This window comes from Diabrotica undecimpunctata, chromosome 7, assembly GCF_040954645.1.
Source record: "Diabrotica undecimpunctata isolate CICGRU chromosome 7, icDiaUnde3, whole genome shotgun sequence".
Classification (NCBI taxonomy): domain Eukaryota; kingdom Metazoa; phylum Arthropoda; class Insecta; order Coleoptera; family Chrysomelidae; genus Diabrotica; species Diabrotica undecimpunctata.
The window spans coordinates 92,410,089-92,431,986 of record NC_092809.1 but is presented as its reverse complement, the minus strand read 5'-3'; the positions used below and the strand labels follow the sequence as shown (position 1 = coordinate 92,431,986).

At 33.6% G+C, this 21,898-nt stretch overlaps 1 protein-coding gene across 38 annotated transcripts in view; it reads right to left on the bottom strand.

Moving 5' to 3' along the window:
* LOC140445580 (uncharacterized) overlaps positions 1-21,898 on the bottom strand; it is a 538,348-nt gene that overhangs the window by 353,935 nt on the left and 162,515 nt on the right. The window contains exon 5 of one of the 38 annotated variants that reach the window (XM_072537729.1): positions 12,687-12,970. The exons of 36 other annotated variants lie outside the window; for them this stretch is intronic. In XM_072537729.1, coding sequence (XP_072393830.1) covers positions 12,702-12,970 — 269 coding nt within the window. In that variant the 3' untranslated portion in view covers positions 12,687-12,701. Of the gene's footprint in view, positions 1-12,686; positions 12,971-17,973; positions 18,408-21,898 lie in introns of those variants that run through there. One more of the 38 variants, XM_072537709.1, reaches the window with a different exon arrangement.

The following is a 21,898-nucleotide window of genomic DNA, read 5'->3' as shown; positions in this document are numbered from 1 at the left end:
ATTTTCGCAGTGGAAGATTGTGTACAGATGCAATATTCGTCATAAAACAAATTACTGAGAAATCACTAGAGTATAATAGACCAGTATTTTTGTGTTTGATCGACTTAAAGAAAGTGTTTGACAGAATAAGACTCAAAGATGTAATCCATTTTCTGTATAATAGAAAAGTTAATTAAATATTATAAAAACTATCGAAAATATCTACCAAACAACAAAATGGAAGTCAGAATAGATGGACAATTTACAGAACGTACAGAAATAGACAGCGGAATAAGACAAGGGGACTCATTGAGCCCCATGATCTTCAATATGATCATGGATGAAATCATCAAAAGCGTTAACAAAGGAACAGGTACATAATGGGAAACAAAGAAATAAAAATACTCTGTTACGCAGATGATGCAATATTGATATCCCAAGATGAAGGTAGTCTGCAAAGACTGGTCCACAGATTTATTATAAGAGCATAAGAATTTAATATGACAATCTCATCTCAGAAAACTAAAACAATAGTAATCAGCAAAGAACCAACCAGATGTAAAATAGAAATTGATGGCATCAGTATTGAACAAGTAATTGAAATAAAATACCTTGGAATTACACTGTCCAGCTATGGAGACCGGGACATGGGAGTGAGAGATCAAGTACAAAAAGCAAATAGACTGGCAGGATTTCTTAATAACACTATATGGCGAAACAGACACATTAACACTGAGATGAAGCCTAGAATTTATAAAGCCATTGTAAGACCAATAATGACATTTGCCTCAGAAACAAGACCTGACACAGCCACAGCTTAAAGGCTACTGGAAACGGCAGAGATGAGAGTACTGAGAAGAATTACAGGAAATACGCTGAGAGATCGAAAGAGAAGTGAAGACATTAGAAGAAAATGTAACGTACAGTGTATAAATGAATGGACTGAAAATAAACAAAAATAATGGAATAACCACATAAGCAGAATGGGGGAGACACGTGTCGTCAAAATAGCAGGAGATAAGTCACCAATCGGCACAAAAAGTATCGGACGACCGCGCAAAACAGGTGAAAACCTTCCATAGAGGTATTAATCCGCCAATAAACAAGCAGAATTGATTATAAAAACGAAGAAGAAGAAAAAGAAGATTTCCTTTTCTATTGTTCTCTTCCATGTCACTAGTGGCCTTCTTATTTTCTTTTACCTAGTAGGCTATAGTGTAAGGCTTTTCTGACTATATTTGACCGGAGTTTCCGCAACGTGTGGCCTATCTATCTCCATTTCCGCTTTTTACTGTAATTTCTATTTTTTTCCTCGTTCATTATTTGCACAGTTTTTCGTTTGTGATTTTCTTTGGCCAAAATATTATCCGTAGGTATCTGTTCACAAAGGAATGCATTTTAAAAAAAAAAAAAGTTTTTTAATATATTACCATGTTTCGGCTCCGTATACCAATACTGATTTCACATATATTTGAAAAAAGACAGTTTCGTTTTTATCTCATCGCTTCAGTATCCAATCTATTACTATTATGACCAGCGTAGATGATAAAATGCATCCCTGTCTAACTCCTTTTTTGATATTTATTTTTTGAGATAGTTCACCTTCGTGCTCAACTCTTGCAGTACTTTGGTCGTAAAGTAGCTTTATAAGTATAAGTGATAAGTACTTAACCTCACCGCTTGATGGCGCCACTATCTCAAGAGAAATCTACTATCGCGTAATAAATTTTCGTAGACGGCTAATGTCAAAATTTCAGCCGAATCGGACATAGTTTTGTTTCGAACGCGTGTCAAAGCGGGAAAAAATGGAAAAAGAGAAATATCGGTCGATGATTCGATTCTTGTTTTTGCAAGTGAAATCGCAGAGCGAAAACAATGAGCGCGTGAATGCTGTGTACGGTAACTCTTCTTCTTTGATGGCTCAATCAAAAATTGGTTTAACGAGTTTCAATGTGGTCGCACGTCGGTTTTTGATGAGCCAAGCCCAGGTGCCCCGAAATCGGCTACGACGGAGAATAACGTGACAAAAATCCACGATCTGATATTGGCAGACAGCCAATATGAGTACCTTATCGGACTGCTGTAGTATTTGTCTGATATTCCGTGGTGTTTTAGTATATTCCACATCACGGTGCGGTTAATTGAATCGAATGCTTTTTCAAAATCTATAAAATTAATAAAAATTTCTCCATTTTTTTCTGTTACCTCTTCCAAAATAATTCTTAGTGTTTATGTGAAATGTAATAAGTGATTTATAATAAGTGTTTATGTGATCTATAAATCCTACTTGGTTTATTCTAAGTTTTTCATTTATAGGGTCTTTTATTCGTTCCAGGATGATTCTCGCAATTATTTAACTAGCAGTATTTAACAGGATAATTGGTCTCAAATTTTCACAGAAGGCAAGGTTTCTTTTCTTTGGTAATTTTATTATTATTCCTTCGTTCCATTCCATGGGTATCTCTTCTTTTATCCATATTTTTTTCAGTAATAGGTGAAGCATATCCACTGACAGGGTTAACTGCGCCTTTATTAATTCTACTGGTATTCCATCTACTCCTGATGCTTTGTCGTTTCTTAAACAGTTTATTGGGTGCCTTATTTCTTCTTTTGTATCCAAATTGGAAATTTGGGATAATGTTGTATGTTTCTAGGTGTTCTACAAGTCTTTTCTTCAGGATCCTCTCGTAGATCTTGCCTACAGTGTTTAGTAATGATATTGGTCTATAGGATTCAGCACTGGTTGCTGGTTTCACTGGTGTCGGGAGCATGATTGTGATGGATACTTTCCAAGGAGTAGGAAAGTATTCCAAATGTAGGCAGGCATTGATAGTTGCGGCTAGCAGTGGAAAGAGGGATTCTGGAAGTTGTTTGAGGCATCTCCTGTGTACGCCATCTGCTCCAGGGGTCGTGTTTTGGCCTAGTCTACACACCTCCTTGTTGGTGTCGGTGTCAATTAAGGTCAATATCTCATGATAGTTGGCCCTTCTTTGGGGTTCTAGATTTTCTAGAAGATAGTATATGTTTCATTTGGTTTCTACACCGAATCGCTTTCTAAAATTAGTATTTTCAGGGTTAACGAATTTGGCTTGGAATGTATAAAGATTTCAGCCTTGTCAAGCGGATTAGTAGTTATATGATTGTTGTATTTAAGGTAAAAATGATGTTGGATCTTTTGTTTCGTTAGGATTTTGAATTTTTGCCAGAATTTACCTTCATCTCAGTAGTCCAGACCAGCATTAACCTGTCTCCACTGTTGTTGCTTCAATAGTTTAACCTCTAGTCTGATTGCTGCCGAGAATCGGTTATGGTCTGTTTTGATGAGAGGGTCTCAGAATATTTTATACTCTCTTAGATGTTGGCGCTCTATTAGGATTTTAGCGAGGATTCTTTGTGGTAGAATTGAAGTATATAGGTTAAATATCGTCAACGGAATTGCTAGGTTTGAAGCTTCATGTAGGAGACTTTCAATTTCTGAGATGCCTGTCAACTTTGTTTGTTAACAAGAGGTTGCCTAAATCAGGGATGTTGTGGGGGATGTCATCTTGGAATAGTTCCCAATTCGCCTTTCTGTAATCTCTTTTGTAAATGAATGGCATTGGGATTCATAAGTCTGTTGTGACTAGGAGTGGGAGGTAATCTGACGTTATTGAGTGGAATATGAGACATCTGTCTTCGAATTTGTCTATAATGCTTTCAATTCATAGGATGTGGCCGTTGATAGACATACCATTGTGACCAAAGAAAGCTCAGTGTTGGTGATTCGGTTGATAGGTAGATCTAGAAGAAGATCTGAAAGATGTCTGCCACTTGGATTAGTGGAGGAGTCACCGAATTATGTACGTCTTGCAGTAAAGTCGCCCATTAGAATTGCTCTGTTGAATATGGAAAAGTATACAATCGAAGGTTCAGAGAGGGGCTCATTTGAATGTCTATAGTAAGAGATTGCTGTGGTGGTAGTATTTCTTTGGAGTAGGTCTACTGCGAGGTAATCGATGTTTGGGAGTTGGTTTTATGGAGGGATTATATGAGGTGTCATAGGGATGTCTTTGTGTATAATGATGTCAACCCCATACATGCGGTTGGAAAACATGGTTTTATTGATGGAGCGGATCTTGTATTTTCGTCAAAATCAAAATCGGCTGATTATCACGATAACATGAATACCGATATGATTGTGAAATGGTTGATAGAAAAACTGCTTCTAAGTTCACATGAACCATCTGATAGTTTTGGATAATGCCCCATACCATTCGGAAATTTTAAATAAGCAACCACTAAATTCCTGGACCGTACATAAAACTAAATAATGGTTAACGAATGCAAAAATTTTATTTTCTTAGGATTCTTTCAAGTCGGAATTACTACAGTTAGCTAACAGGAATGAAAAACGAAATATATTTATAGTAGGCGAGATTATACATAGTTTTGGACATAAAGTGTTAAGACTGCCCCCGTACCATTGTGAATTCAATCGCATTGAACATATTTGGGGAATATGTAAAACTTACTACGATAAGTATACAGGACGTAACGTTTACAAGGACGCAACCATTTTGGAAGCATGGCAAGAGGCATTGAGTACTGCTACTCCTGCAATATGGAAAAAACATGTGGAAATGTAAACATTTAATGGAAGAATGTTGGATGCGTGAAAATCGGATCGAAGCAATTAACCCAGTCATCATCTACAATCCAAATAAATATTGATCTAATTCTTGATTACAGTATAAGGTAGTAGTTACCAATACAATTTAGAAACAATGCAATTATTACAATGAAATTTTCTTCTATTTTTGCACTAATAATTATATGTCTCCATAAATGAATGTAAAATATATTATCAGTCAAAAACTGTATTTTGGTTTGCCTTCGACAGTGCTTTAAATATTGGGAGAATTTGCTATTATCTTTCTCAGCACAGCGGACCGTTTAAGTCAAAACTTTTATCTCAAATCCAAAATAGTCGCAAATTTGCGAAATATACTTTAATTACGTCTTAATAATTTATTTGATACCGTAAATGTTAAAAATATTTTAAATTTTAATCACTATAACCTCACAAGCAGCTCCACCATTGGTGTAGCTAGAATTATTTGAAAGGAATATTTAATTCTACAGTCCTTATGTATAAGTGACGTTCGTTTACCAAATACATTTGACCTTGGCAACAACAATTTCTATCAGTTATCTCGGTTGTAGACGTATTGAACTACTTTTTCAGATTTTGAAGACAAGATTATCTTCTTCTCCTTGGTCCTCTCTTTCCAAATACCTTACCCTGAAGAATGAGTTGCAACCAACCATATATCTGTTTATTTATCATAACCTGGCCAAAATAGTTCAATAATCTGCGCTCTTTGATTGTGTTAAGAATCGCATTCCTTGCCCATTCTACGTAAGACCTCAAGATTAGGTACAAGATCGAACCATGAAATTCTCAAGATGAGTCTGTAGCACCTCAATCTCATCTCGAATACCTGAAGTTTTTCAAAGAAACTTCAGTAAGTGTTCAGGCCTCTACTCGATATAATAATGTAGAAAATACATAGCACCTGATGATAGAATCAGCACTTTAATTACGTCTAACTTTAGTGTTTTGCAGTTCTATTTTTTATTTGCGCCCAAAACAGTTCTATGAGTTTTAAGTGTAGAAGGTATGGTGAAAATTTTAAAGAACGATGTCATTACTTTCGTAAAGTCAAATTAATGTTAATTTAATCTTTGTTCAAGTTTGCCTGATAACTTCAGACAATTACGGTTTACACAATGATGTTACATCTCTTATAGGCTTACTATGGATTAGGGTGGATCGAAAAAAGTTTCGAAAACTGTTTTGGAATAGTGCGCAAAAGTTGCCAATTTGTATTACAAACCTAATCTTTATTTGCGATATTTCAAAAAATGTTCATCTTCTGCCCTGTACGTGCAGAAAAAATAAAAAAACCGGAGGTTGAAAAAATAAAAAATACGAACTTATATTCTAATTGAAAAGTTAAGTAATAATTACATGTTATTATTATAAAAATGATATCCAATTGAAATCTCTTTGAAATATGTCATTTTTATTCCTCTAAACACTCCCTACCCTCCCTCTTAATTTCGATTATTTATTGTTTGTAGTTTTTTTACTCAAATTTTGGCATATATTTTAGGAACCGAAAATAAATATTTTTTAAATCCTCTACTTTCAAACTTTAAAGCAATGGAGGGCAAGTTATTTTATTGTTTTGCCAATCAATCAGATCATGTCATCTGCGTCAAAAGGAGTTTGTGGAATAATAAAAGGTCGCTAGATGAATCTTTATTGGCCTTAGTTTTTGCATTGAGAATGCGGCGAAGTCTCTTTTATGTAGGGACGAGTGTCAGCATACATAGCAGAAGATTTTCCAGATGTACAAAAAATGCAATTATTTGAATTACAGGGTCTATAACACCTTTTTTTCCAATTTTTTCCTCTTTCCCAATTTTTCTCTAGGTATTGACATTGACTACGTTTTATTTGATGACATGCTTTGCACCATTTACAGATGATGAGTTGCATTTAATCTGAAGCCACAAAGGAGCATCAACTGTGACAATAAAGTTGGTCCGTTTCTTTAATTCTGATATTGGGTTTACAGTACTAACATAACGACGTAGAATGCGATTCGCCAACGTGAGCCATCGAAAATGACTCAATTTTCCAGGGCTTTGGTTTAATAAATCGACAGAACATTCTCCTGTAGAAATAGTGACCTAAATTTGAAACAAATATTTCTGATCGGCACTCATGTCAATTAAATCTACTTTTATATATATATATATATATATATATATATATATATATATATATATATATATATATATATATATATATATATATATATATATATATATTGTTATGTTTCTTCTTTCCCAACCAAAGAAAAATAAATAAAAAGATCCATCGAAATAAAATTTCAAGATATCAATATAGACAAATTGTATATAGTAATTTAAGATAAGATTTAGTGTAGATAAGAATAGAAATTTGTTTGGCAAACGACCTGTTTCCGTTGCAAACAAAATTATCAAAAAACCTTTGTTTAGAATTAGAAGACATTTTACCTGTAAGTTAATCTCTTCATTGTTTGTAGAGTCGAGTATTAAATGACCATATTCTAATCTTTTGAAATATGTATAAATGATGTATTGAAAAAAACCAATTTTAAAGTAAGCTATTTAGTTTTCTCCGAAACCGAAATTAGGCTTTTCCAATATCATAGTAAACACAATTTAAGCTTTTTGATTGGACGGTCGTTTTTAAATGGGAATTTAGGAGTCGATGATGAGACAGGAGAAGTCAGTCATATTTTGGTCATCGAAAGGAAACAGTCGTGTGTCCCAAGATAGGGTGTGGTTCGTGAGTTTGGATACCGGCGTAACGAAAAGAAGTGAATAGTTTGAAGAAGGAGATAACAAGTAGATTAAAAGAGGTCCTTGTATCTACCGTGGGCATTTTATAAAGTATATGTGAAAGTATTCTTACGGCATCAAGTTGACAAAAGGAGGTCCTGGTGTCATAAATAAGTAGCGGAGTTTGGAGAAGAGAATCAGGTGTTTTTTGTGTAGTCTGCAGGAGGTTTGCAGAGACGTAAAGAAGGAGCCGAGGTGCCAAAAAGGGGAGATCACATCTTTGAGGAGACTGGACTTTTCTGGGTATGTTCCAACATACAACTCAAGAAGAAAATAAACTGTAAGTGTTTGTACAATTGAATTTTATATCTGTGAAGGATCGTTTCGACATCATGGTCATTAGCATTAAAATTTAAGAACTGAGGTTTTGTTAGGCTAATCAAAAGTTTAAAGTTTTGTGGTTTCTTTTTTCAAGTAAAGAGAAATTTAAGTAAAATTGGTTTTTCACGTAATATAAATGTATGTAGCTTTATAATCTTATTATCATAGTAATTTGATTTATTTTCTTGTATGCTGATTGATAAGATAACGACAGAATTTAATAATTGTTTTATTCGTTCATATAAAATAAAGAAACGTAAATCTTTGTAATATAATATATTTGTATTATTATCCTTTTCTTCCCAATCCCGATAAAAGACAACTAGAAGATCTTTTGAATCCATCGAACACAGGTAACATAAGGATTATTTTACTTTTGATAACAAATAAGTTATAATTCCTTTTTATTGGCTCAATAAACTAAGTTTGAACTCAAAATAAACAATCATAACAATATATATATATATATATATATATATATATATATATATATATATATATATATATATATATATACAAGTTCACTACAAATAAAAAAGATTTTAGAATATAAGTAAACAAACCAACAGGGTTCATACTTACAAAAACAATTTGTAGGGTTTTTAATAGATGTTATAAAAACTCTATGATAACTTAACATTAAAGATTAAAAACTAAACGAGAGAAACGAAACAAAAAAATACAAGTAAAACTGTAAGAACATTAGTTCATTTAATTTTAACCGATGGCTTCATTTCAATGTTGGTTTAAGCTCTTTCGAGGGCCAAACCACACTAATCTTTTCGATTGTTTTAAATCAGCTCTAGGATGTCATAATTTTCACATGTGGCTTATTGTATAAAGTGTTTCTTTGGAATGCTTGATGCGGTTACGATTCTTAAGGGAATTAGCAAGCGGAACAGGGACGGACCTTTTTTTAAAAAATGATTCATTTATTCCTTTTTCTTTAAAAAACAAACAAACAAAAAAAAATTGGAAAGAAGAATGGGAATGAAGTTACTGTCTTGTAAGGGGTTTTTTATTTATTTTGTATGATGAGGGAGTAACATATCTGACTCAAGTTGTCGATGTCAGTTCTCTTATTTAGGGACGATGGATGTTTAAGAATTTGACACATTTCAAGGATGGACCGCTTATGATGATTTTGTTGTTTGCACAGTATTTTGGTATTCGTGAAGTCGATACTGTGTTTGGTTGAAATGGCATGCTGTGAAAGGGCACAAGATGGTTTAGAAATCCTAATGTCGCTTTTGTGGGACGTTAGTCGACCTTGAAGGGAGCGGCTAAACATGTTCTTCAAGTGAGGTTCTTCTGTAGGGCTTGCCTTCAGTATTTTCGATAGCGAGGGTTTTATCTTTCCTTTCGTCAAAATATATGGCCTTCAAAGTTTCGGGGGCAGTTTTACATAAAACCTTTTCTTTATTGGTTTCTTGCTCTTCCCAGTTTATTTCTGTCTATTAAGTTTTTCGTGTTAGCGTTGGTAACAATTCCAAGTTCGTGTAGCACTGCCGTTGTCACAGCTGCTGCAGATCTGTCCGATAGTCTATAGCGGTCACAGACTTTGGCCAAGGTAGGAAGTTTGAAATAATTTTGAGTACACTGCATTGTTGTATTGATATTGGCATGCGAAGTTGAAGGCAATGCTTTATGATCATGATCTATTTCTGTATCAGTTTCTAGCTTTCGGGACGTGTGGACTTACAAACATTACTGACAGTCACAGCAGCCCCGCAAATGGAACAATACTAAACAAACCACGATCGCCAGGACCGGGCTTCTGCTAATAATGCCAACATCTTTTTTTTTCAAAACCTGTCGAGGGCAGAGGATGTAATTTTATCCAAAAGTCGCAATAATACTTTCTTATTACCGTTACTAAAGATAACTTTTGGTAGGTATTCCAATTCAATTTGTCAATTTTTTTTAAATTATGTGATTATTACTCCATTTTTTTTTTCATTTTTTAAAGGCCGGTAGAGGGCAGAAGATGTAATTTCATCAAACTAAATGTAAGTTTTGGTGGGTATTCCAAATCGATTTGTAATTTTTTTTTAAATTGTGCAATTATCGATCCACCCTACTGTAGATGCTCTATTAATCTGTACATTATGATATTTAGTACTACCAGTTATAACGACAGATCGTACAGAAAATGAGGATTGCCTTTTCTAGCAAACATATTTGGTAATTTTCTATATTTATATCATCATGATAATCCCAAAATGGAATCTGTCTTAAAAAAATCAATCAGAATACTATTATATATGCGACCCATTTCCTTTCGTTAGGAAAAGTAACAATTTCTTTTTGAAACGTTTTTGAATAATCCCTTGTTACGGTAGACTGGTCCATGGTCTACTAGGGCGGTCCGATAAGTAAAGGGTGTTTTTTTAGAGGTATAGAAATGTAAGTTGGTAACACTATTTTAACTGCCGGCCATTTTGACAGCTATTAAGTGATTTATGTTAAGTTTGGTTTGGCATTTCAGCATGAATAGACTTGACGCCTGAACAACGTTTCCAAATTGAATTCAACAAATTTATTTTAAAAATTGTCGTTCTGTTCGAAATACGTATCGCGCACTATGTCCATTTTATGGTTAGCATAATAGCCCATCAATACATGTAATTAGATTAACCATGGAACGTTTTTGCACCACGATTACTCTAAATGATATAATATATCCACAAACACGTCGTTCAGTGCGTACAAAAGAAGTTGTGGCTGCTGTAGAGCGTAGCATACAGGGCGACCCGAATCAGTCTACCTGCCATCGTGCACAGCAGTTGGATACGTGCACATCCACTTTATGGAAGATTTTGCGTAAAGATCCTGCTTTGCGTCCTTACAAAATCCAACTCATGCAAGAATTAAAGGTACATCATCACCTAGCAAGGTGTAGATTCGTAAATTTAGTGTGAGTCCAAAACCAGATTGCCGTTGATTCCGATTTTCATAAGCGAATTTTGTTTAGCGATGAAGCTCACTTCCAGGAGCCATCAACAACTTACCCTGTCAACCACATGAAGTATCAATTTTAAATTTGTTTACTGTAAAGCAATAAGCAGGGTTTGCTTGTGCAAAATATCATTATTTTGTTTGTTTTATGCTAAATAAATATGATTAGTTAATTCATTGTTTTATTTGTTACCAACTGAATTTTCATTGTTTAATTCATAGTTTAAGACAAGACGAATTCATACTTGAGAGAGTGAGCTAGGCGAATCATAGACAATAAGCTCCCATATTTGATTAAGGTATTATTTTATAATAGTAAGTAATTTAATTCTCTTTGGTAGTCTTATCGTCACATGTTTAATGTGTGTTAAGAAACCATTACATCCAGAAAAACTAAATGAATAGTACTTCTTCAAAAACGATGCTGGCCAAAACGTTACAGTCAATGGTAACCGCTATAGATCCATAATTACTGCCTTTTCATTCCCCAATTGAATAACCATGATGTGCAGGAGCTGTCGTTAGATGGCACAACATGTCACACACCTCGTGTAACAATTGATTTATTGAAGGAATCGTTTGGTAACCGTATAGTTTCACGTTTCGGACTGTGAATTTACCTCCAAGATCCTGTGATTCAACACTGCTAGGCTATTTTACGTGGGGATATGTGAAGGTACTATTCTACGCCGATAAGGATGAAACGATTGACCACTTGAATCGCCGATATACGGCGACAAATATTGTAAAAGGTGATTGAAAATTGCACCTCCAGATAAGATTACGTCAGAGTCAGCCATGACGGTCATATGCCAGAAAATGGTGGCCATCACTTTTCCCGCCGATAGGACAGTCTTCGCCTCCTTCGATTACGCTTAAATAGCGTCAGACACTGCTCTGAAGTGGTCTCACGGTTAAGCTTATTGTCCTGAGTGAGCAAACGCAGCATTCATCGCGCCGACGGCTTTCTCATGCACAAAATTTTACGCAGGACATGACATACTCGGTCTTTTGAAATGCCTACTGTATCAGCTGCCTCGCGTACTTTCAGTAGACAGTAGAGCCAGTATGAGATTGTGGATTTTTGTCATGTTATTCTCCGTGGTAGCCGATTTCGGGACATCTGGGCGTGGCTCATCAAAAACCGATGTGCGACCACGTTAAAACTCGTTAAACCAATTTTTGAGAGTTGCCATCGAAGAAGAAAAGTCACCGTACACAGCATCTAAGCGCATGTTGATTTCGCTGCGCGATTACCCTTTCAAAAAGAAGAATTTAGTCACCGATCGATATTGCCCTTTTTTTATTTTTCTAAAATCCGCGGACACTCCAGCTTTCACACGCTCTCGAAACAAAACTAAAAGTCCGATTCCGCTGAAAATTTGACATTAGCCGTCTACGAAAATGTATTGTACAACAGTATTATACGTATAATACAAATGTATTATTCAAGTAGATTTTTCTTGAGATAGTGGCGCTATCGGACGGTAAGGCTAAGTACTTATCGAACCGTCTACGTATAAATATCAGATAAGGACAAAGATCTGTAGAACACTTAGTCGGAGAATATAATCCCAGGCAGAGAAACCGCAGAGAGGAGAGATTGATATAGTACTGCCAAGACAAAGAGTCATTACTGTCCTAGTATAAATAGTTTACAATATATAAATAGTCTATAATAATCTAAAAGACTATTATACTATGATATTTTTCGTTCTACTTAGAGCTCATCAGATAGTAATATACTGAAGAGAATCTGGACGATAGAATTGCGGGCCAGCATCCCATGTCTACAATATTTAAATAAAACAACTTTATATCACATGTTTTATTAGCATTATAATTTTCATACTGCAGTGATCTTTCTATATCGCAAAGGGCCATTTTAATAAATAACTTTGTATTTAGTCAAATAGCACTGCAATCTAAATACGAAGAAAAATTTGAATATTAAAATGGACAAAAAAATAACACTTTATAAAAATATTTTAAAGTCAAGTACTTAGTCACTCTTTCGGGTACCCTACTTCGATCATTTTGTACTTTAGACCTGTCAGATCTGGTAATTTTCCAGCTTCGTGATTATGTTTATTTTTAATAACTGCTTTATTACTAAACGTAATAACTCTAGCTCGACAATGAGTCTTGGAATAGTGACTGCATAGCCAGAAAGTTTTTTCGTGATATCGCCTATTCAGTCCAAACGTATGGCCATCCAAAATTATTCTGGCGGAACTGTTGCGGAAGTAGATATATATTTTCACCATTTTCCAACCTGAAATGTGCAAACATTGTCAGAAAAGTATAAATTTCAACCTGTAAATGTTTTTCACTGAAAAGTACTGTTTTTCACAGTAAGATTTTTAAAATACATCCAAAATCAAGACATGTATAAAATTTATATATTATGAATTTGCTTACCTTACCTTTGCTTACCCTATATATATATATATATATATATATATATATATATATATATATATATATATATATATATATAAAGTAAATATAACAATGTTATTAACAAAAATATCAAATAATATATTTATCACTGAAATATAAGTGACTAATATACAATTTTTTGTATCTAACTAGCAATACAGAATAGCAGAAGACTAACTTACAAATCACCTGGAGTAGACAACATTATCACGGAAATGGTTAAGGCAATTGGAGATGCAGGCACTGATATTCTTTTTATAAAATACATCACCTAATTGGGAGCAATGGAATTTCGCCTAAGGACAAGGAGGCCAGGGCAAATCTGTTTTGAGGTGAATATTGAAACAATTGAGCTTATGTTAACCTAGTTATAAAATCCACAAATTCGTTACATTTTAAAATCAGGAGTGCAAAAGGTGTTATATACGGAAGAGTTCCAGATATAACAAGATACTAGTAAAATGGGAACCTGTTTATCGATGCGATATGAATGAATAGAAATCAGTCAGAAAAAAAAATAGAAATGTAAACCAATTTTGTTCTGGTATAATCCCAAAGTATAGTTTACAAGTAAAACAAGAAAAAGCAGTTGATGTTAGAAAATTTATAGAAAAACATTAAAATTTAAATTAGAAGAAATTAAAGAATTATGCTATTTTAAACACGTTTTAAAACGAGACAACTTTAGAAAATATCCACCTGCCAACAAGTCCATGAATAATTAGTTTACTTTCAACAAAAATTCTGGTAAAATAAACCGGCTCCCCTGTTTTTCTATTTATCGAAACGATATGAATAAATAGAAAAAATTGTGCAATTTTAAACACGTTTTAAAACGAGACAACTTTGGAAAACATCCTACTGCAAAAAATCATAAATAATTAGTTTACTTTCAACAAAAATACTCGTAAATTAAACCGGCTCCTCTGTTTTTCTATTTATCGAGACGACATGAATAAATAGAAACAATTACGCAATTTTAGATACGTTTTAAAACAAGACAACTTTGGAAAACATCCACCTGCAAACAAGTTCATAAATAATTAGTTTACTTTCAATAAAAGTACTCGTAAAATAAACGGGCTTCCTTGTTTTTCTATTTATCGACACGATATGAATAAATTTAAATAGTCACAAAAAGGAATAAAAATATGGATGAGGTTTGTCCTGATATAATACCAAAATATAGTTTACAAGTAAAACAAGAAAATAGATTAGAGTTAGAGGTTGTCCCTTTTAGAGATATGGAGATACAATATAATGCTTTTTGCAAGAAAAAAAGAATTTTTACAAAAGGTATTTCAAAAATTAAAAATGGCGAAGAAGTCACATTTTTGGACTTTCAATCGTTAATTTTGCATAAATTATTATTCATTTAATTTAGCATAGCTCAAATTAAAACGTTTTTATGTACTTTCATTCAATATTCTGCTCATTTTACCCTAATATATTAATTAGATACAATAAAAAAAATCAAAAAACTTCGTTTTGTACGTTAACCGTACTATTATATCCAACAGTTTGGAGTTGCAAACACTTGGAGGTTACTCCAGGTATTGCCCTTCATAACGCTGTGCTGGTTTCAAAAATTCACTAATTAATGCTCAATATTTTTGTCTCTACAGCTTGGACTATTATTAATAATTGCCCGTTACAGTCAATAGTTATGAATGTTTTACTAAAAATTTTTTGGCTAAGAATAATGTTGGTATATTAATATATAGATTAAAACTAAGAATATTTCGGAAAGTAATGAGTTTAGGTATAGGAAATGCTTCATAAAAAGTGCAATCTATTGAAAAATAAAATACAGTAGAACCTGCTTAATTCGAACTTCGTTAATTCGAAATATTCTTTAATTCGAATTTTTATTGTGGTCCCTAGCATTTCCTATATAAGTAATGTTAAAAAGTCGTGAATAATTCGAATTATATTTTGGATAATTCGAACTTTTCTACAAGTTAAAAATGCCAATTTCATGCTGAAAATTTCCGCTAAAAGAGGTAGTATTCTTTTCTGTTCTAACGTGCCACTTGTTTCAAGGCATTCAAGGCCATTGTACATTGTACCCGTACCTGTCACATAAATTCTACCCCATCTGGCACGCCCCTTGAGTTGAGATGCGTTGGCGTTGCAATTGCAATCGCCGCAAATCACGTCATGTCACTTCGTATTGAGTAAAGATGTCGTCGCATGGTAATACGAAAACATACAAAACTTTAACGTTATCGAAAAAAAAATAGCGGCAATTAGAGAAGTAGAAAAGTGGACGAAAAAAAAATCTGAGATTGCCAGGGACTTTGGAATTCCTCCTAACACATTATCCACCTACTTGAGGAATAAAGAAAAAATTCTCAACAGTGAAAGTAAGTGCGGTAAAGATCGAAAAAGGTTAAGGAACCAGAAAATCCAAATTTAGACAGTTGTGTGTTAAAATGGTTCAAACAAGCTAGGGATAAGAAGATTCCCGTGAGTGGTCCCCTTATAAGAAGCAAAGCTGAACAATTTGCTATTGAAATGGAGAAAAATAATTTTAAGGCGAGTACAGGGTGGCTCGACGGCTTTAAAGAACGCAAAAAAATTTCTTTTAAATCCATTTTTGGAGAAAGTGGGACCGTTAATCAGCAAGAAGCCAACCAGTGGAAAAAATAATTGGAAGAGATGATTCAGGGTATAGATGAAAGAGATATCTTTAATGTTGACGAGACGGGTCTCTTTTTTAAATGCACTCCTGACAAAATGCTAGCATTTAAAAACGAAAAATGTCACGGAGGAAAACTAAGTAAAGAAAGAGTAACTCTCCTAATTGGTGCAAACATGGACGGATCGGAAAGACTGTCTCTACTGATGATTGGCAAGTCGGCTAATCCGCGTTGTTTTAGGAACGTCAAGTCAAAACCAGTGGAATATCTGAGCAGCGCAAGAGCTTGGATGACTAGTGATCTTTTCGAGAACTGGCTGAAAAAATTAGACAAAAAGTTCATAAAAGAAAAAAGAAAAGTTATTTTGTTTATTGACAATTGTACGGCACACACCACTATCCCACTGATGAAAAATGTAAAAGTTATTTTTTTTCCTGCTAACATGACTTCAGTTCTCCAGCCTATGGACCAGGGTGTCATAAAAAATTTTAAACATTTTTACAGACGTTTTTTGGTTGAAAACATATTGATGGAAGATTGCGACACCCTTAAAATAAAGTTAGACATTCTACAGGCATCTCGAATGTGTAAGAAAGCTTGGGACCAAGTAACACCTGAAACGATCAAACACCGTTTCAAAAGAGCTGGTTTTATAAAAAAAGGGGAGAACACAGACGACAATTTAACAGAAGAGCTGCTTTCAGTTGACTGCTGGGGGGACATCATTTCTGATCCTGCCATCTCTTATGAAGATTTTGTCAACGTGGATGAAGATGTTGTAGTATGTGGTGAAATAACCGATGCAGAGATCATCGCTGAAGTGCTTAAGGACAATGATGAAAAACAAGAAAGTGATGAAGACGACGCATCATTAGTGGCGGGAGAAATACATGTTCCGGGTGCGGCCGAAGCAACACACCATATTACGCAACCTAAACGGTACTTTGAAAGTAAAAATGATGTAAGTCACTCTATTTTTAGTTCACTGAACATCTTAGAATCGTTTGTCATTACCGAGAAGTTAAATTCTAAAAAGCAGCTAAAAATTTCGGATTTCTTTGGAAAAAATTAGTCTATTTTCAATAATTGTAACAAATATGTATTCTTATTTTCAATAAATTTTTTGAGACAAAATAATGTTTTATTGTTTTACTGATGCGTTCTCACTGGAAATTTTTTATCTGCCGATTGTTTCGGCCAATACTTGGACAAAAATACCAATGAGAAAACCTGCAAATGATAAAAATCGACAATAATTGACCATTTGCTATAGCTTGCAAATGCTTTAATTGGTATTCTGGCCGAATTTTATTGGCCCATTTTTTTCGGTTGACAAAATTCGGGCAAAAATTGTAACGAAAACATCTGAAAGCGATAAAAATGGTCAACTATTGGTGATTTTTATCATTTGTAGATGTTTTCTTGGGCATCTTTGTTTTTTGTGGATATATTTTTAATTCGAATTCTTGGATAATTCTCTAAACGATAAAATAATTCGATATTTCTGCAAGCGATAAAAATGGTCAACTATTGTTAATTTTTATCGTTTGCAGATGTTTTTGTAGGCATCTTTGTTTTTTGTGGATATATTTTTAATTCGAATTTTTGGATAATTCGAATTTTTTTAACGGTCCCTTGAGATTCGAATTATCCAAGTTTCACTGTATAGGGTTTTACGTTTAAAAAATATGAGAAAATCATAAGTTCCTTTTTTAGTTCACCCTGTATACGAATATTATGTAAAATAAAGAAGAAAATACAATGGTGTCCTATTTAAAATATTGTATATTTGCATTAACACGTAGTTATTAACCACTTTGTAAAATTTGGCATATTATCCTAGCCTAAATGGGGCCCATAATGGAATTATCGCCGAATGTTGCTCTAAAAGTTCATCCTATATATACCAAAAAATTATAATTTAAAAACAAAAATCGACCTATTTCGGAATTTGTCTCCAAAGTCGGCTATTCTCGAAAAAATGAATTTATTCCACAATTTTGCCCCTCACAGCTGTTTTAGAAGGAAATCGAAAAATGCATAACTTTCAATGCTTCATAAGAAAATATATTTTTTATTTGTTGGCATTTTTTTGATGACTTTAAGTTACAATATTATTAATCCGGCAGTTGCCGTTACCCAAGAAGTAATGTGATTTATCAACTGTGGTTTTGTGTAAAATAAAAGCACCCAATAGGAAAATATGTTTTCCTTATTTAGATAATAATAAAGTTTTATAATTAAAAAGATAAAAAATATAACAATATAATTCCATAATATATACCAAGACATAGAAACACACCATCTAATATTAAGTAAAGGTAGCTGCATTCAGACACTGTTGGCATAAAAACTTCGTATGTTCGTTACACAAATATTTCGCGCACTTGCAACAGCTTTTCTTGGTTTTCCTATTCTTACGACGTGGACATAACGAGCACATACCGGTTACGCTAATTGCAGGTTCTGGTTGCTTTTCTTCAATGACGACGGGTTTTGGTTCTGTTTGTAGACTAGTTGATGAATTTGAAACAGACGAACGTGTTTCCCTAGCAAATTCTTTTAGGTAAATTCGTCCCTCTAATTTATTAGGAATTTTGGGCAAATATATGATTTGTGAATCTATGCCTGCAAAAATAAAAGAATAATATTAGAAGCCATCTATAAAAGACTCTAGAAACGCTGTATTGTGAAACATCAGTTCGCCAACAACATCGATGCTGTAACGCTATTTCTATAATAATCCAGTACTCATGAAAATGTCACTGAACCCCTAAAAATCATACGAACAAGCAAAAAAGATACAAAAAAGTTTACCACTTTTATCCCCGGGTTTCAACCTAAAACCTCCATCGTAGGGGGGTAAAAACAAAAAAGTCGATTCATCAAGAATCTGTACGCCGTAGAAAAAAAGTTTTAAATAAAAAATGTAGCTGAGAAAATTTTAAACAAAAATGCTTCAATGTCAGTTACGCGCGCGAAATCAATGTTCAATAAAATTTATATCAACTCTACGGTAAAAATTCGATATATTTTGTAGCATAATAAATTTCTTAGTAGAAAATTTTTTAAGACGTCTCTGGCCCAAGTATACATATTTCCCCATTCTGTTTACATTGTGAGATATAAAAAAAAACTCCAAAATCCAGTTTGTAACTGCGACTTTAAATATGGTTTTATTCATTTGTACATGTTATTTCTACAATTTGAAAAGTAGTTTGATTCAAGGTCGTTTTGTGATATGTTTAACGAGAAATTTGGGTTGTTCCAGTTGCGAGAACAGATTAGATTTGAAAAGGGTGGCATAGGTAGCCGGCCAATATCGAGGGGGAATGAATTCAAGTTTGGGTTGGAAGTTTTGGTCAAACGGGACACACGTCGTTATGTAGTTTGCAGAAGCCGGCAAATTTGTCGAAGAAAAAGTGATTTTTATTCAAAGTAATGTGTCAACTCTAATCGAGTAACTGTTTTTATGTTGTGTGCCATATCTCATATGAGAGATTTGAAATGGCGTTTTACAACAGTTTTGAAGATAACCTCATGTTGCCATTGTGTTGTACCTGTTCCAGTCATTAAAGGAGACGAGTTTTTACGGTTTGTGTTCCAGCCAGTGCTACTTCCACCCTCGTTTTCTTATCCCTGGCCGTCGTCTCAGTTCTACCCTCAGAAATTTTAGTAGGTCCAGTTTCCAACCTCAGAAACGTTAAGAAAAGTAACTTTAATGCAATCCAGGTAACATTTTTGTGTTTGATTTTTAAAAGAAGAATAAACATTTTAATAATAATTTGCTTTCGTTAAAAATTTAAAAATTTGTAATAATTAAAGTTATATGTCTTAGGGCGTGGTTGGCTGTCATTTTAATTTGTTCTGTTTTAAGATTTTATTTTGACATATGACAGCTATTCATGACAGCTATTATTTTTGACATTGGTTTGTTTTGTTTTTAAAAGAAGGTTAACATCTCTATAAATAGTTTCATTTTAAAGATATCTTTATTTGTAATAATTTACTTTTGCCACAGTTTATAGCCCAGTAACATTTGTAAGTTTTGTAGCAACAGGGTTTGTAAACGAATAGGACATATATGTAAGTTTTTTCTTCTTTATTCTTTTGATATAAATCTTTGTAACTATTTATATCGTTAAGTGTTTATGTATTGTCTGATTTTGTAACTGTGTTAAGACGACAATAAATGTTTAATTTATTTCCCGAAATCATTTTTGTTTACTTATTTTAGAAAAGTCTCCTAACCACTTTTGTGTTTCTTTTTTAGGAAGGAAGAACCTTTTTCCTTCATCCAGCAAGACAAGGATCCTTCAAAGCGGCGTCCTTATTTTAAATAGCTAGAGGCCTTTCTTGTTGTTTTGTTACCCACATGTCTAGGAGATTCATGTAAGTACCCATTTGTTTCATTTTTTTGCAGTTGCTCCAATCCAACCCCCTTGCCATTCACTTATCCACGACCCAGCTACTCCAAATAAACCCTGAGAGCCATTTGCACAGTTTCGTTTATTTTGCTTCCCTTATCTCTGCCACAATAAGTTCTGTCTCCAATTTTCAACCCCTTATAGCAATACCCTATGTGGTAGGCAAAATATTTCGTTACAATTTTGATCCAAGTGTCCTATCGACAAAAATCAAGATTCGTTTTAAAGATAAAGAATGGCTTTTGTATGCAGTTTTTGTATTTTGCCGCAAATAAACTCAGATTTTATAAACGTGTTAAATAAATAAACGTGGTGCGATTTTTGCCATTTTTTACGATTCTTGTGAGATCAATAAAATTCATCACTTTCATTGACCAGTCGTAGTAAAACTTTCATTTTTAGTAATTAATCTTTAAAACCTATGACATGAAATTTCAATTTTAAGTTGTGGCAACAAATATGAGGCATTTGAAATGTGTATAAAAAACGCAGAATTTTGTGTTTTACATTACAAACGATCGCACGTCACGGGAGAAGCTTCCAAGAAGACGGTTTTTGGATGTAGTTTATAGCAGAAGTTTGATTCCGTTGAAAGACATACTAGTATGATTGAAAAAAAAAGTTTTAAACGTTTTAGATCGTTTGTTATGTGAAAGTTTAAATCCAGCGTTTTTAAGCATATTTCAAATGCCTCACACATGAGTCATCTAAACTTCATAGTAGTCAATCAGTGAAAGGTATAGATTGTATTGATCTTAAAAAAATCATAAAAGCACCTTTATAAAATATAAATATATTTGAGGCAAAATACAAAAATTGCATACGAAAGCTGAACTCTTTACCTTTAAAACGCATTTTGATCTTTGTCGATAGTACACTCTGATTACCCAATATTACAAAAGAAATGGAATTTTACCGCCGAGTTGATACAAATTTTATTAAACATTGATTTCGCGAGCGTAAGTGACTTTCAAAATCTCCGGTCTCTTTAAGCGATATTTCTGAGAGAACGGTTTATTCTACACAAAAAGTGCTAATAAAGATTTTTATTTAAAATTATTTCAGCTACATTTTGATTTTAAAACATTTGTTTCTACGGCGTGCAAATTCTTGGTAAATCGATTTTTTGCGTTTTCCCCCTACGAGAGGGTTTAGGGGGAAGCCCGGAGCTAGAAGTGGTAAACTTGAATCTGTGTTGGGGTCTTAAAAAAGATATTTTCGGCAAAATTCAGCTTGTTTGTATGATTTTTAGGGGTCAACTCTTTGACGACTGGACTATAAGTTTTTCACAGGTTTATCTTACAGTTTAGCACATTTACCTGTTTAGCACAACAAGCAAAATGTTGAAGCTGTACAAATTTAATCATCGTCGAAATGCTCACGCTACTAACGTCATTATGATAACAATGTTTTTAAATATAATAATAATCTCAACAGATCGGCTTGGCTAATGAGTTTCAGGAACTCAAAGCGATACAGATGTCAAGGGTAGACGGCGTTCTAATCATCAACTTATATGAGAAATTCCACAGAAAATATCTACTTTTTTAAAGCCAAAAACAATGATTTTGAAATTTGGGAGCACACTCTTTGCACACAGAAAACCATTCTATAAAATAGTATTACTTTTGGAAGAAGAAAAAGAAGTGAGGCTTCGTCGATACTAGGTCCATATTATATTTTTATTAAGGA